This window comes from Montipora capricornis, chromosome 5 (genome assembly GCF_036669925.1).
Source record: "Montipora capricornis isolate CH-2021 chromosome 5, ASM3666992v2, whole genome shotgun sequence".
NCBI lineage: Eukaryota > Metazoa > Cnidaria > Anthozoa > Scleractinia > Acroporidae > Montipora > Montipora capricornis.
This window is the reverse complement of record NC_090887.1, coordinates 21,906,585-21,924,084: the sequence shown is the minus strand read 5'-3', so window position 1 is coordinate 21,924,084 and position 17,500 is coordinate 21,906,585. Positions and strand designations below refer to the sequence as shown.

Genomic DNA, 17,500 nt, shown 5'->3' with positions numbered 1-17,500 from the left:
GTACGGTTTCAGGTCCGGTGTAGGCACTGTTGATGGTATCTTCGTCGCAAAAAGACTGATAAAGACGACGTTAGGCTACTTCAACGCCTGTTTCATCGATTTACGAGCTGCTTTTGATCACATCTCTCGCCCGTTACTGTACAAAATCCTTCGTCTCCGCACTGGTGCCAATAAGCTAATCGATATTCTCGAGAAAAACTACGAAAATACGACGGGGTACATCTCTGGTACCAAAAAAACTGATGCTTTCGACATCAAAGTCGGGGTACGCCAAGGTGCACAAGAGTCCCCCTGCATCTTCAACATCTTTATGGACACGGTCCTCCGCGTAGCACTCCACGAGATTGAAAAGATCACCGATGACTGTGGAATTGAAATCGAGTATCGAATAAACATGCGCAGCACCGACCGCAACCAGCGCGCCATAGCTCCTCCATCTGGTAAGCGAAAAGTTATGCTAATTTTATACGCTGATGATATAGTCTTATTTTGTCGCTCAGCGTCGTCCCTTCAGCTCAGCGTCGACGCGATGAACTCCGTTTTCACCCGCTTCGGCCTGAAAATCGCTGAAGATAAGACCCAGACGATGATTTTCAACGCTGACGAAGAAGAACTCGCTCAAGAGTCAATCATCACGCTAAATGGCTTCGCAGTCGAGAACGTGCGCAAATTCCGCTACCTAGGCTACTGGCTGAACAACACCGCGAAAAATCCACCCCTCGCTGAGCAAATTTCCTCTGCATGGTCAAAATGGACTGAGATAAAACACATCCTCTGCGATCGTGAAATCAACCTCTGGATACGAGTAAAAATTTTAGAATCAACCGTCCGCGCACGCCTCCTCTACGCTGCGCAAACTGACCTCCTCAGCTCTGCTGAGCACGCTAAGTTAGAATCAATTTGGCACCAATATCTTCGAAAAATGGTCAAAGGCGGTTTCCAGCGCAAAAAAGCACCACCCCGAGAAACTAAAAAACAGAAAGCTGAGCGGTTGAAACGCGAAGCTGAAAATCCTGAGCTGAAAGAGGAATGGGACTGGGGATACAAAATCACGAATGAGAAGCTGAGAAAAATCTGCGGAGCTACTCCCATCGGTGACTTCGCCGATAAATTTCATCTCAAATACGTTGCTCACGTGACCCGCATGCCGAACAACGCTTTGCAGAAACAGCTGGTCTACTGTGAACCAGCCCGTACAATCCGACGAGGAGGCAAAAATGTGAATTTCTGGGCTAAATTATCAGAGACTACTGGCATCGAAGCCGAACAACTACAAAAGACTATGTACGACAGGAACGATTTCAACAAGTGGATCGCAGATCGCTACGAGACGCATTCACGGCCAGCCAAATTCGTAAAGACGAGTAAGTGCTGAACAAATCGATCGATCGAAAACCAAAGCAATTCGCTAATTACTTTCGACACTCAATTGAAAACCGCTCTATTTTAACCTTTTTAAGATGAAAAGGGTGTGGTAGTTTCTCAAAATTGATACTGGTCGGAACGGCGCTTAATTTAGAGGAGAGAATGAAAACTTATCCTCAAGTGCTGACGTTCGTCATAAAACCTCAAATTTGGCTATCTCACGTTGTAGTTTTGCTGACGACGGCAAAGAAATGGACAAAAGTGAAAAACGCACGTGCAGGGCGTGCAAAGCTATTGTTTTTGCCTACTAAACATGCAAATTTGTGACGTTCTCGTTGCCGTTGTCGTTGCTTAAGCTCCCTAATCGATAAAAGGGGACGTAGCTTTTGAGTGGAGATAGAGGTTAAGGTGGGACCGTGAGTGAAACCCATACAGTCACGCTGTTTCTGTGGTGTACGTCGCATAACAACCACCCAAGTGTTCAAATAGCCCATTTCCGAGTTGCTGCATGCCTCAGTTTCAAAGCGAGTCCTGGGCCCGGTTCTTCGAAAGCCGATTAACGCTAATCTAAGATTAAAAATTAACCAAGCAGTTTATTTCTCTACTCCCAAATGCTGTTCAACGCAGATTTTCGGCAGAACTTTACATGAGAAGACGTCAATTTTGAAATACAAAAATAAGCGAAAGAAACTTTCACCAAAAAATTGAAAACGTGAAACAAAAGTTTACGCTAATCCTGGATTAAGTTAATCGGCTTTCGAGGAACCGGGCCCTGGTGCATAACCATTCAAATGAAAATGAGTTGCGTATTCTTATGCAAATCAAATTCATTTTCCCTCACAATAGTTGAGCACCAAGACTCACTTCGAAACCGAGACAAACAGCAACTCGGAAATGGCCCATTGGTTTGAACGGCTTTAACGTTAAAACAACTTATTCGAACATTTTTAGTCGAGTCCTCACGTCCTCCTTACAACGCCAAATTTGGTCATTTCACAACGTTATAGGCCATTTCCGAGTTCATGTCTGCCTCCTCTTCAAGCGAGTCTAAGTGCAAAGTTTTTGTTATGAAAATTAGTTTTCATTCATATGTAAAGTAGAACTAATTACCATTACAAAAACTTCGCACTTGGACTCGCTTTGAAGAGGAGGCAGACATGAACTCGGAAATGGCCTATTGGGTAGTGGATGGTAAAGAAATGTACCAAAGTTGCCCAGTCCCCAGTCGTCTTCATATAGCACACGGCAAAGGGAGAGAAGCGCGCGAGGTGGAGGAGCAGAGGATGATCTTACCCATCTCCCCTTGCGCTCCCTTTCTCGATACACACCTCTCCCCGCGCTGTATGAAGATGACTGGGTACGGTACCAAAACGTGAAACGCACATGCGATGCGTGCAGAATCACTATGGTTGCTCATGAGATCACTCGTTTTCCCTCGTTTCGTCGGTGTTGTCCTTTCTAAAGCTTTCAGTTGTCTCAGAGAACACATCTATTCCCCACGTCCAAAAAAACAACAACAAAAAAACCTCAGTGAGTCATATAGAATATATGAAACTGTTCATATATATGAACTGCGGAATTAAAATACACGAGACTTTGAGAACATCAAAGTGAGGACATTGCCTACCATAGTTATGGCGCATACGTTCTGAGCATCTCGAGATACTCCAGTTTCCTATGGGTGGTTCTTATTAAAACAGGGATATTTTTTCGCGGTTTAAAACTATGCGGAGAAAGCTAAACTTAGCAAGTGCTCATGGTATCCAAAAAGGAAATTGGGGGTAACCATGCATTTTTCAGAACTAATGAAGCTTCAATTTGGAAAAGAACGTCGTACATTGCTTTGTATTTTAAAGCTTTTTACCAATCTCGACCCCAGAGTTCTTCTCTTGACTGAGGGAGAGAAGAGCTCTGGGGAACCCTGAAACAAAGTGTATTCTCATTGGTTTTTGTGAAGAATAATCAAAAGCGTCTCTAATCGGTGCATTCATGTTAGCACGAGGAAGTTCAAATAGCCAATTTTGGGCTCTAAGAACCCCACGGCGCATGGGTCGATCCGAGGCTCTGGTGACGAGAATGAGCTTTTTACAAATCTGCTTTTCCCGCATAGAGCGGTTTTCAATGGAGTGTCGAAAGTAATTGGCGAATTACTTTGGTTTTGCATTACTTCACTCAGTGATTGGTTCAAAGTTCTCGCACCACTTTTTCAACCAATCAGAAATGAAACCAAAACCAATCGTGGCTCGCGCGTGCACATTTTCCCGCGCTTTGTGTCAGCTAAGTGAAATTACTTCGAGTTTTGATTGGTTTATTGGATTGTCTCCGTCCTCTTTGATTGGCCAAAGTAATTACTTTGGTTTTGGTGTTACGCTAACTGTTACGCCACTCATTTGAAAACCGCTCTATTCATAAACCGGATTAAAAATACCTTTGAAGTAGTAGGCACCGTACTAAGTAGGAACTCAAACAGTCGCGAAGTAAAGCTGAAAAAAGTCTAGGCTTTAACCGGGCCCGAACCCGGCCCATGACCGCAGGGTTGTGCACCAGTGCTCTATCAATTCAGCTATTAGCTCAACTGGAAGCCGGTGACGTGCGAGTTCGAGTCAAATCTTGAAGGAGGTGAACGAATCGATGTTCTCAAACTCATTAATAATTCATAAGCCAAAACAAAAGAAAGTTTGGATATGTGGTCTCAATTAGCATAACATTTCGCCAACTTTAAGCCCAAATATCTCTTAAAATACTGATTCCTTTGAGAAGCAATATCAAACTCGAGAAGGAGTATTTCATCGGATATCCAACCACCTCGAAATCGGTTAAAAATCTCGGCCTTCGGCCTCGTTTTTCAACTCGCTTCTCGGTGTTTGGATATCCGATGAAACACTCCTTCTCGTGTTTGAAATATTACATATAACATTTACATTTTGTCATTTAATCTTCGTTTAGTTTTGATCCAGTAGTTGCTGTGGTGGTGGCAATAAGCTCTCATAGGAATTAGACGGATTTCTATCTCACAGGATAATGAGGATTATAACCCACCACGGCTTAAAGACGTATTAAATGGATGAAGCTAGTTAATGGAGTTCGAGTTCGCTCGAAATAAGCAAGCAAGCAAGCAAATTGCATTGCGTGGTGTGGTGTGGGACGAATTTGACACCAACGTTCCGTTCAAGTATCACCGCCCATTGTAGACGCCTGTTCCGACGTTTCTGGAACAATAGCAAAACAACAAATGACCTTGGATTAAAATGTAGGATGAAGGAGTGACGGGCTTCTGAGGTCCGTGTGTTATCCCACGGGAACGCCAACGCCGGAGTACGTCATTTCAAAACATAAATTCGCGCTATTGTAATCACTTCGCGACTACTCAAAGCTTTTTAACATGACAATGGTGTGGCAGTCCCTCGAGAATGAAACCGATTTGAGTCACGCGTAATTTAGGGTAGAAAATGAAAATTTATCTCCAGGTGCTGACGTCCTCCATAAAACCTCAAATTTGTGATTTCACGTTGTTGTTTTGCTGACGATGGCGAAGAAATGGACAAAAATGAAAAACGCACGTGCAGAGCGTGCAAAGCTATTGTTTTTGCGCACTACATTTGCAAATTTGTGACGTTCTCGTTGCCGTCGCCATTGCTAATGCTCCCAACTGGTTACACAAACATAGGTTTTTTTCCCAGTCGCCCGTAAGGCGGTTTGCGACAAAAACACCCTGCAATGGATTGATAGCGTTTCCATACCTACACCTAACTCATAACTATTTTGTGGGCCCATTAATAAGAGCATTACAATTTGGCATCGACTGAGATTACACGAATACAAAAACTCGCGTGCCTTTTGATATGCAAACATCAACGGATGTCAGTGTAAATATTCCGAACTCCAAACTGACACTGCGCTTCGACATCATTTTTTCTCTAACCTGATCTTGTTCCCAGTTGGCTTTTCTGCCAGCGGTTGCCGAGATGGGATTTCTAAGGAGCCCCAGCGACAAAACATATCCCATCAAAATCCAACACAAAAAGCATCGCCTTTCATAGAACTCGCTTTTTCCGACAATATGAAAGATCCTACGTCAATGACCGCGTTATATTTATGACTGAAACAGACTTAAAGATATCAGCCAAGTTTTCCCCAAAAAACATGGATGATATCTTGAATGAGGTCAATTTTTATGGTTGTTTTCATTTTCAGAGCCAAAGGCAACTTGCAACCATAAAAATGTGGCAATCAAAATATGCAAACGGAGTCTGGACTGTTTGTTTACTCCAGATGCACGAAGCAGCCTTCTGGAGGTCGTACTGTTTCGAGGAGAAGACCTCCAGTTCAGGTGGAAATCTTCCTGTGAAAGCTGTGTCAATGGATTAAAACAAAAAAAAGAATGACACATACTGGAACAGGAAACATAGCTGGGAAAATCCCCCGCCAGCTGGGCTATGGGTCAACTATGACACTCAGCACGGTCAACTCACCAAATCGCTTTTCCCTCTCGTTGAGAAAAGTGTCATGAATCTCGCCACATAGGTACGTAGCCGGACTTCCAAAACCTCTCTTAAAGCAAGAACAGTTTAATGCCTTTCTTATATCTTTCCTTTGTCTCGATTTTAGCTTTCGAGAAAAAACTTGTTCAGTTTATTTTGAAAACAGTCCTGAACAACAAAGGTCTTGGACTGGATATCTGGATAGGCGACAGATGCTACAAATTTGTCTCTGTCGGTTATAAATAGAGTGCATTAATATTTGCCGTTTACGTAGGAACAATTCGTCGGATCGCGTTATTAAGGTCCTGACTTGTCTCGACAATCTAATTTACGAAGAGCTGTATAAAAATGTGGAGTATACAAGGCAATCTATAAACATTTGACATTTCGTATGCGAGAGTCGACCCGGCGACGGTGTTTTCCAGCACGGCTCCTTAGATGCGTGAAGACCGCATGAAAGAATGCGCTTCGCCTAGATACATCCAAAAATATATTGATAATCAGACAGAAGTTTTTTTTTTTTTATCTAAGGATACACCTACCTTCGTTAAGCGGATGTTTGTGACTATGCTGTCAGTTCAATCAGCGAAGCAGACGTCATGAGATAGCTTGAGAGGATTGGTTTTTAGCCACTTGGAATCAATATTCTCAGCGAGGCAACAGGCACCAAGCTTTGCGACTACTTCGATAAAAGGCAGTTGATTTTGCAAGCTAGCATTACCTCTACGTTCAACGCACGTGTCAACGGGAACCTGCAGTCCTTGCTGGTTTATTTTCAGCCATGATGCGACACTTCGAAGGTCCTCACATGACCGAAGAGCAACTCTTGAGTCTTACTTCAGACCTTTGGAACGAGGTTTTTCAAACTAATCGGCGTGGGAGAATCAAGACCAATCAACCATCTGTACCCATAAGTTTAATTCACACAATACACCCACGTTTAAATCTCTCGAACTTGCAAGCATATGCTAGCCTACCAACGAGGAAACAGGAAAGAGACCTCATCTTTCAGCGTTATCATTTACGCTTTTGCGCAAAGCCAGAAGTTTTAGAGCTTTACTTCATACCAAGAAAGGCTTTAATAGACTTTTTTTTTTGTAAGAAAAAAACCACTCAACTGTGTCGTGTTTTTTTTTACAACCGAAGAGAAGGGAAGAGCTTGCTTCTTGGTGTTTCGCTTAAAAGATGAAATTACAAACGAAATCTAAATTAACATATCATCGAATTACATGTATACCTCCTCTTTTTCTTTATCCGCCAGGGCTTGCAATCGCTTCATTTTCTTTGTCAAAGATTTGCCATCTTTTCGAGTCTCCCTTAGCTGAACTTTCACGTTCTCGCCATTGCGTAGCTCATCCAAGTATTGATTGTTCTCGGTGAGAAGCCGTTCAATTTCTTTCTTGAGGTCATCGGTGTCCTTGAATGGTGTATAAACACTCGCTTCCATTTACTCTTTGTATCGTGTTCAAACGCACCAGTGCTTGAAAACTGAATTTTTTGTAGCTTCATGGAGTTTCTCCGACGAAGTTCACTCAAGAAGCGCTTCCCGTCGCTGAAGGAGAAACCGAAATGTTAACGAAAAAGTAAAAGCAGAACATCTTCCTCGCTTTCTAAGATCAGCTGCGATCGACTTCCTAGGAAACAGGAATATGCTTGACGAAGCACAACTTGACGAATATTCAAATTGCTGTGATAATCAAAAGCAACTTAGTTTTCGTGTCGCTGATTTACGCTAACTTGAATTGAGATGAGGACTGAACTTATCGGCAAAAACGTATAACAACCCATACAAACCTTCAAATTCGAAAAAGCAAAGAACCAGATATATTCACTGTGGAACGTATGCCAAAACAATATAAAATTACCACATTTGAAGTCTAATCATGCCAAAATTTGGGGATTCCCCAGTCGAGTATTTTTAGTTTTTAACAAATCAACTGAATTGGCGGGAAAAGTGCTGGTGGTAACAGATTTCTCTGGTTTGGCCCGAAAATGAAACATTTCAACTTACATTATCTTGTTTGTTCGTGCCTCCAGCGGCCCAGCCTACAGGAGAATTTCGATTTTGCTAGTGAAAGAACATTACGCATTGTACTGAGTTCCAGCGGGGTGGCAAAAATGAGGCGTCTTGTTATGTCACTTTTTCACTCGCACGATTTTCAAAAATAGCAGTCCTTTCAAAGCCTTTCGAGTGGCTCAATTCAGCCGCTCTAAACATAAATCATTTTCCATAGCATTAGTTTGTTCGATTTTTTTGTGACTTCGCTTCATTACACAACAGACTTGCGAATAATTCGAGTGATCTTGCAGTTATTGAAGTGCAAAGTCCAGGGTTGGATGGGACTGGACTTTTTCAAATTTCTTCCGCAACAAGCCGCAACTGGCAGTTGCTTCATTAAAATCGTGATGGTCACTTTCACATAGAATTACATAACCACAGTTTACAAAAATGACACGTCATATCTTCTCCACCACAGATCTGCAAATTCGATGCAAATAGTCAACCTCCTTGAAAGTACACGTGGTGCCTTAGTTGTCACTGGAGATATTGAATAAATTTGTCTGAATCAAGAAAATCTTACTAAACGTTTCAATGAAGCTGCGCAAAGTATCGCTCGATACCGATTCTCGGTTGAATCAACCATAGGCACTTACCCCGATCCATGTACACTGGAACCTCGATTTAAGTGAAAAGGTGATGGAAATTTCTTTCGTTACATCGAGTTTAGTTGAATTGAACTTCTTTTTTAAATACAATTTCATTTAAAGCAGGGATTTTCATTCGGTATACCGGGGACATCATTAAATATTTCCCTTCGCTACTTCTTAGTGCAAGAATATTACGTTGTCCAATCGTAGCAAGCACGGACAATCGAATTAGCCAATCACAGCGCAAAGAAATACAAACCAACCGGTCTCCTTAATTTGCCACCATCTTTTGGGATGTCACGCAACATTGACTCTAAGAGGAAGAGGTCAGTTTCTACTCCAGTCCTTAGGACATGTTAGGAGTGAAAAAGTAAGTATTTTTCCGAGCTCCGCTCCCCAAAGACTCTCTTCCGGGATTAAGGGACATCCTAAAAGACGGCTGTGACGGTGAAAAAAGTGGCGCGAACTTCCTTCGCAAGCTCTATTGCGGGGTGGGTGAGCGAGCGAGGAGAAGAGAGCTTGCTCGCAGGCTCTTCCGAGTCAGTTTGCAGGATATTTCCTTTCAATAAGAAAATTACCTGATATTTTCTAAGCTACCGCTAAAATCGCGAAAAAAAAACCACCGAACCACTGTGTGTCTTCGCCTTTCCCGGACTCGCAAAAACTGAGCAAATCCAACGGAGATTGTTATGCTTACTCTGACCTACTCTAGTTTGGAGAAATTTGATTGTAGCTTCAAAAGCTACAAACTCGACACTTCATCAGGCGTGATCCAAAGTTATCGGAAGAGTTCCCTTATGTTTACGATTACCAATTTTCTAAAAAAATGAAAAGGGTGCTTCATTAACAATAATTAGCCTAGACTTGCCACAAGTCGACCTCACGATAACCCCAGAACAAAATGTTTCGGCGAGCGAATCGTGATTTTTCGTACGCGAAGTGAATGAGCGAGCGACGAAGTCGCGAGAGGTGTCCCTCGTTCCGCGCGTATCTAGGCGAAGGACTTTTCGAAAGTCTATAATTAGCCTCTCTTTTAATGAGATGCAAATAAGTATTAGGTAAAAGGTTGCATTGTTGTGCTAAGCTTTCAAATACCTCCTGTTGATGGTGATAACTCTAGAATTATCCCACGCAATTCTTTAATTAGTTCGGCAAGCATGCTCGGACAAAAGCCTATTTCCTCTTTTTGCAAAGGAAAACCACCTTTTGACGCTCTTTCATACGCGTAGTCATACTCAGTCATAGTCATAGTTTATTTACCCACGAGCAGCTCAGGAGTTGTAAAGTCGTTGAAACATTCTGGGGCAATGAGTCTCTATGGCTCATCGAACAAAAACAAACGAGCGCGAACAACGTAATCTCCCCATGAAACTTTCTGGAAAGTTTCGCTTTGACGTCATTTGAAATGGAGTAATGTGATTGGGCAATCGAACTGTTTACTGCCCATATTAGGAGTTTCCTTGGCGGGAATAAGGAGAAGCTTTGTTTTAATCGCGCCAAAAATTCGTCCGTGAAACAAAAAATTGCGAACACCTTTTCAAGGTCATACGAAAGTCGCTCTATACCACAGAGAACAGACCACAACACCGGAAAGTCCATGCCCTCCTCTCTTACCTGAAGTTAAATTTTTTACTAAAGCAACAAACGTACATTCATGTAATCTTCGGAACTGAGAATCAAATTTTTATATCCCTAGACCGAAAACTGAGTTTGGAAAAGGCAGCCTGCACAAGTTTTATGGAACAGTATTCTCTCTGAAATGGGAAACGTGTCAAGTCTCGGGGAATTCAAAACTTTTCTCCGTGGGAAAGGTTATTTATAATCATTTTTCAACTATTTATAATTATTTTTACTTTTTAATCATTTAGATTTTATACTTAGGTGGTTTTAAAGATAGTTAATTATGTATTAGGTACAAGTGATATGAATAATGTTTTTAATGTTCTATATATCATTTCGTGTTTGAATAAAGATTGATTGACTGAATAGTTTGTCGGTCCTTTTATGCCCCACAGGGTTAAGAACATTGAAGAGTCGTAACCTGCGATTTATCGTCCCTATCCGGGAAGACTAGAGAGCCTCACCATTTGCAGATGTCATTACAAAGGCAGAACTTTTTCATCCGTTACAATTGAGTGTCGCCGAAAAGTAATTAGCGCATTGCTTTAGTTTTGCATTACTTTACTCAGTGATTGGTTCAAAGTTCTGGTGCCACTTTTTCGACCAATCAGAAGTGAAACCAAGACCAATCGTGGCTCGCGCGTGCACATTTTCCCGCGCTTTGTTTCGGCTACGTGTAACTACTTCGAGTTTTGATTGGCCAGGCCAGAGTCGAACTCACGGCCTCCCGCTTGGCAGCTATAGGTGCTCAAATAACTGAGCCACCGGTGCCGCGATACCAACCTGATGTTTGGTCTGTACCATATGCTCATTTACATAGTCGTGGCACGGAATGGAGTAAACGGCGTCAGTTCGTTGTTCCCGCGTTACGGTATCTTTAGGTTTGGCAAAAATATGCCTTAGCGTCTGGAAAGGTTTTTGTACAAATTTAACGTTTTGGCCTACTCAAAACTCTCTTGATAGGTTTTTGAAGTCCTTGAATGTACAGGACAGCAAAACCAGCGACCAAAGTGTTAGGAGGTGTTACGAGAAGTAGTGCCTGGCTTTGTACAGCTACGAAAGAAAGTCTTTGGGTGTACAGTAAAGCCATGAACATCTTTTCGCTCCCTAGCCTTAGATCTAGAATCACAGGAAGATAACAAACACTCTTAAGGCGTCGTGAGCAACGTTCTAGCTACGGAAATAGGATGGTAAGAGTCAAAAGAAAGATACATGCCAGGTTAAGTCTAAAGAAGACAAGCATCTATTACAGTTTCACTTTCTATGGTGAAATGAATAGGCAGCTCAACTGAGTCTGAATGCGACAGAACGCGTTCCGCTTTATTCCCCGGTATCGCAGAGATGACATCGTCGACAAACCGTTTCCAAAATATATCATGGACCGGTAAGGATGCCAGAGCCCTTTGTACTACATCTTTCATTACCATGTTACCATGTTACCATGTTGGCAATGGCAGTGGAAACGGGCGAAACCATGTAGCTGTGGCAAAAACTGAACTGATAGAATTGATAGAAAGTACCATTGTAAGCAAATCATTTGCGTGGTGTTAAGTTGTGTTAAGACAAATATATAGCAAATCTATTACATCCTCCACGGGCAAAGTTCCGGCTTTGCCCCAAGCTGGCGTCTTTCCTGAATCTTCTTTCCCGCAATTTTAATGGGGACAAAACAGGAAATTTGGTGAAGAGAAAACAACATCGAAAGAACTCGTGTTCTGCCCTGAGGTTTATGCTTCTTACGAAATCCGCAAATCACAGGAATTCTTGATAGTGTAAACAGTATTCCCAACATCAGTGACAAGGTTCTCTCGAGATAACTCGAAAACGCATTATCGAGTCGGAAAATTCAAAAAAGCCGGAGACTATGGTTTCAAAAGAATTCCCGTCTTATGGATTTTAGGCGAGCTATAACAGCATTTTTTACGTCTACAGATTGTTGATCCTACCAACTTCTTTCAAGTAACATTTTGTTTTAACTTGCGTTGAGTCTTACAAGTAGGATCAGAACTTTAGAGTGGAATGTTATTAAGCAGAGACAAGGTTTTTTCATAGTACCAATGTTTGTCCATAACTACATTACCGCCGCCCTCGTTAGCGCCGGGATAATTGGAGCCTATCGAGGTCCCTTAAATGAGAGCTACTAGCGCCTTGAAAATACCGGTTTTATCACGAAAAATGCAAAATCAAAAACTGCTTGATTGTAACGGTTTGTAAATTACTTGACTCTTACTAATTCATCCTACCAGGATCATGTTGTTGCGAGACTTCTCTTCTTTCGTGAGATCTCCAAATATTGGAGCAAATATTCCCAGAACCTTGCGATCGCTTCCAAGAAAACCGGAAGTAAATGAATGTCAAAAAAGGAAATCATGGGACAGCCCGGGGGAGGGGATACTCCCAGAAAAATCAGGTGGGATGCGCGATCAGCTTCCTGAGACCCTTACCCTATTTCCGACCAAGATCTCCGATTTTCCCTGCATTTTTTTAGACCCGACCAAAAATTTTGATACCGTATCTCAGACCTATTTTCTGACCTATCTCAGCTGTTACACGGCTGGCTTCATAATTTGCGAAGGGCTTTGTTCATAGTCTTATCACCTCATGATGAAGAAGCTTCTTCTAAAAAACATACCCAATTCAAGACTTGAGTGAACAAACCATACCCTACTTCAGAACAAAATAGTCAAAATCGATACCATATTTCAGACCAAAACGGCTACGAAACTACACCATTCGGGGCCACACATACCTATGTAGCCCATAAAAGGGAGTACGCGGGGGGGGGGGGGGGGAGGGGGTAGAAGATGTCTGCAAAAAACTCAAAGTGAGAAAAAAAATTGAAGGGGTACCGTCACGCTAAATGTGCTGTTTTTAGGTCAAAACTGGGTCGAAGTTTAAATTAGTACATAAGCTCACAAGTACATCAATTACTGACAACCCACGGACAAGATATAAAATATACTTTTTGGTCTTCATTCATGCGAAGACGTCTTTTAGTGTTTTGAAGTATGACTAAAATAGCGTTACTCCGCCCCTTAAAATATTACTCTGTCATTGTCTCCCCTCCAAGAATTAGCGCAGAGGTTGTAACCTCGACTAACACTCCACCGAAAAGCGCTCTCAATGATACCAGTTGTAAGTAAGTTCACTGCGCATGAACATGCATCATAATCGTGTTCTGTACTCTGATGACGTAACATTTAACACAATTTTTCTTTCTCTTTCCAGGAAACAATTTGTTAAAACCACGTATATCGACTTATGATGCGCTCGAGACGCTTTGGTTGGCATTCAAGGAGCTGTAACATTTCCTCTCAGTGGAGCCTCGGCGTATGCTAGTCCTACGACTCCGGTGCTCTCGGTTTCCAAACTTCCCGCGTGATTCATAACTCGGCGTTCGTTCTCAAAAGCATAAACCAATATTCTGACGGTGTGCGGGGTAAAAAGTGACACGAGCTTCACACGAGCTTGAATAATGGTATGTGGCATAAATCGCGGAATCGCATAAGAATGCCGAGTGAACTAAGGCTACATTCACACGGTACCGAACGAATTTTCGACTAGTTGAAAAATTGACCGTTTACTCTGTTCGCACGGAACCGTGCACTATTTTTGCTCCGTTCACACGGAATTGACGTACCTGATGAAATGTTAACGTTTGTCAGTGGACTTACAAGCTGCTCATGCGCAGAAGGCTATTTCCAAGATCCAAAATGACAACCAAAAAGAGAAACGTTGACGATAGCGGCAATGAGGCCAAAATACGACACCTGAAAGCACTGAAAGAGATAAATATTTTACATGGATGATGTTTCGGAGAAGAGCGATTAAGATGGCAGCCTCCATGTTTTCTTCTTCCAGCTGAGCAGCCTCGCATTCACGTAACCAAGCATTTACCGCGAAAAAAATTGAACGTTTATGGTGTTCAGACGTGTTCAGAGCGCGCCGGTCAAAGTTTCGACCGCACCGGCTAAAAATTCGACCCCGGTTTTGGCGTTCAAATTTTTGAACGGCGAAGTGTCTAAATTTTGGTACGTTTAGCTTGGTTCCGTGTGAACGGAACCCTTAAGTGTATGAATTTTCAACCGGTCGAAAATTGGTCCAGTAGCGTGTGAATGTAGCCTAAGAAGAAATAAATGAAACTCGGATAATTTTCAGGTTTGTTGAGTGTCATCCATAACTGTAAACAATAGCTAATAATCCTCGAAAAGGTGCTTAATTAAGGTTCAACTGTGCAGATCGGTTAATTTCATCACGACAGATGACAGACAGCGAATTCAGAACAATAATATGCGATTCCGCAAGCCTTCTTTTCCCCGATGCTTTCGCCAACTTCTGACTCGTGCTCTCGCGCGCGCAAATTCAAACTTAAATCTTGACGAATTTTAACGATTTTAACGTTTCGCGCGAGACCAAATTCAAGTGCAAATGCAACAGATCAAATTTTCTTTAGCTACAAGATGAGATATTTTTCTCGGAATCTTTTATACACTCTTATTGTAGGAATTTCTTTGGAAGTAACAAAGGTTAAAGGTCAAAGCGCAAATACTACTTTACCTTCGTTGGTCTGTTCTGGTCCACATGACTGTGAAAGTTGTGTGTTGGATTCAGTTTGCTTTTGGTGCGAGTCCAAGCTGCGATGCAAAGTTTACGACGCTTCAAACGAAGAAGCGCAAAAAAAGGAATGCGGAGAAGTGATGTGGAGAAGTTGCAAGAAGCCAGAGAAACCCGGGATGGCGCACATAATCAGTGCTGTGGTCTCCGTGATCTTAATTTTTGGTGGGTACGACCGAACTAACATACAATATTGAGTAGCATACAGATACCTATTAAATAATATTACGATAAAGGTCCTTCTCAAAAGTTTCAGTACACTCAGACGGTTTTAAGAAGTCCCTTTCAGTAACCAGCAGTGACATCTAAGTAGAAAATGCCATCCATCTTCCATCACTGTCCCAGCACGCGTAAAGGCCTGGCCAAACGCTCGCAACATTTCAACACGACATCTTGCAACGCTGTTGGGCACAACATGTTGCATACGTTTGGCCACCTTTTGCGATATGTTGGATGATGTTGGATCAAATTTGAAAACGGCCAAATTTTTCGTGCAATATTTTAGATGTTGCATGATGTTGATGTTGACGTAATACTGGAAAAAATGTGATAAAACATGGCAGTTACAACCGTTTTTGTACTGGAGACGCCTTATCTGTCCAGACGAATTATGTCGCCTCTCCTGTTGTCCCTCTAGCGTAAAGACGGAACGAACTATATAAGACGCATAACTTGTTTGGGACAAACTTGTGCAAACATTTTTTTCTGCGTATGTTTATAATTCGTCTTGTATTAATACGGGCCAAAAGAATATGAAGGTAATCCCTCATATTGGTCCTATTCCCATCGTAATCTCTCTTAAGTTATTTTTAGATCTCCCGCGAAATCCGGTTTTCCCACGAGGGTTAACTAATAGCCAATCATATGTTCCCATTTTTATCAATATTGACAGCTGAGCGAATTCCCACGCAATGATTGGTAAAAATGGGGACATATGATTGGCTATTAGTTAACCCTCGTGGGAATACCGGATTACGCAGGAGATCTAAAAATAACTTAAGAGATTACGATGATCTTCCAACACGTACTAAATTGGATAGTTTGTCGAGCTTGCATTATTCGTCTTGCGCCCGTCTTAATACCAGACGAACTTAATTAAAGGGACTCTGTCATGCTAAATTTGCTGTTTTAGGTCAAAACTTGGTAAAAAAAATCCAAATTAGTACTTAAGCTCAAACGCACAACATTCCAGACAACCCACAGAGAGAAGATACGAAATGTATTTATGGCACAAAGAGCTGCTCGTATTTAATGTTTGACGACTTTCTGAAGATATTAGGGCCGTTTATACGAGAGAAAATAAGCCGCGGCTTACTCTGGTCGCGGCGTACATAATACGCGAAAGGAACTATTTATACGAGTATAAATTCCCAGGCGAGGATAAGCCGCGGCTTGAGAAAGCCGTGAACGTAGATTTTGTACCATTTATACGGGGTGTTTGCGTCCTAGGTAAGCCGCGGCTTATTTTCTCTCGTATAAACGGCCCTATGGTCTCCAAACTTAAAAAAATTGGCCAGTTTTTTCAAGCTTCAATCCAATTCCATTCTCTCTATCCTTGACCGCAAACAACAAAGAATAGCTTCAGCGCGCTTCAGTGGTTATTGGAAACAAAACTACAGCATTATGTTTTGGTCTTCATTGATGCAAAGACGTCTTTGAGTGTTTTGAAGTTTGGCTAAAATAGCGTGAAACTGGCCATCTAACATACGCCGAAAAGAAGTTTGCTCATGTTCGTCCCAGACGAATTATGCGTCTGTAGAATAAAATTGGCCAATCTTATGAAATGTCAAGTTCAACCTCCGATATTGCAATAGACCTTTTTCGCTTGTACATTTTGTTTTCCCAATACAGATCATGTGATAATACTCAGGAGGTTTGGTCCTTTGTTTTGTTCATTAAAAAGAGTGCATGCAGACATATTTAGGCTTGCACGCACTCTTTTTAATGAACAAAACAAAGGACCAGACCTCCTGAGTATTATCACATGATCTGTATTAGGAAAACAAAATGTACAAGCGAAAAAGGTCTATTCTAGCGTTCGGCCCAAGTCGTGCGAATAGTGGAAAGCGCTATCCACTGCCATTCACTGGATAAATCGCTGGATAGTGATTTATCTGGTGGACAGCGTTATCCATGCCACCTTTTGAACAACCGAGGCTGATTGGCTCATCACCAAATCAATGTTACGTTATCAATTCATAAGCCGCACTATCGCGTCAAGACTTGCCAATATGAAAATTTTGTCAGGTACGAAAGTTCCAAGTATCCAAACGTTCAAAATTTATTCAAATTAAATAAAACAATGATTCCATTCTCGCGTGAAATGAGAATGGTTCTGGCCAACTCTTCTGTAAGCAATCTCACATCCCAGGGACTAATGCAGGAAATTTGACCTAACGAGATCATTTCCTTCGTTCTCACAGCCTGCATGTTGTATTACTGAAGCAGTAATATTGGAAGGAGAATTTATACGCCGAAAGTAAAATGCTTACACTCTTAATTAAGGATGGTTCACAAATTTACCGTTTCAATTCAGTTGATATAAACTATGGTGTAAACGACAAATGCGAACAAAAAAATATCATCAATGTGCTATAAATATCGCATAAATATCCTATAAATATGACACATCAGCTGACATTAGCCAATCAGAGCTAAGCATTTCCTATGGTGCTCTGTGGTCATAAAAACGTACTGCCCAATCAGATAACTCGAAATTTCAACTCAGCCAATGAAATTCAAAATATTTTGAATATGTCATAAGCTGGGGA

The 17,500-nt window shown here is 41.8% G+C and overlaps 1 protein-coding gene across 8 annotated transcripts in view; it reads right to left on the bottom strand.

The window, feature by feature from the left end:
* Nucleotides 1-17,500, bottom strand: part of LOC138049914 (optineurin-like) — a 31,738-nt gene that overhangs the window by 13,735 nt on the left and 503 nt on the right. Inside the window, exons 1-2 of one of the 8 annotated variants that reach the window (XM_068896388.1) lie at nt 12,359-12,396; nt 7,084-7,398 (exon numbers count right to left, since the gene is read on the bottom strand). The exons of 1 other annotated variant lie outside the window; for it this stretch is intronic. In XM_068896388.1, the coding sequence (XP_068752489.1) occupies nt 7,084-7,293 (210 nt within the window). In that variant the 5' untranslated portion in view covers nt 7,294-7,398; nt 12,359-12,396. Of the gene's footprint in view, nt 1-5,287; nt 5,387-7,083; nt 7,399-7,640; nt 7,783-7,857; nt 8,011-8,501; nt 8,694-12,358; nt 12,397-17,500 lie in introns of those variants that run through there. 6 more of the 8 variants (XM_068896387.1, XM_068896389.1, XM_068896391.1 and 3 more) reach the window with 6 other exon arrangements.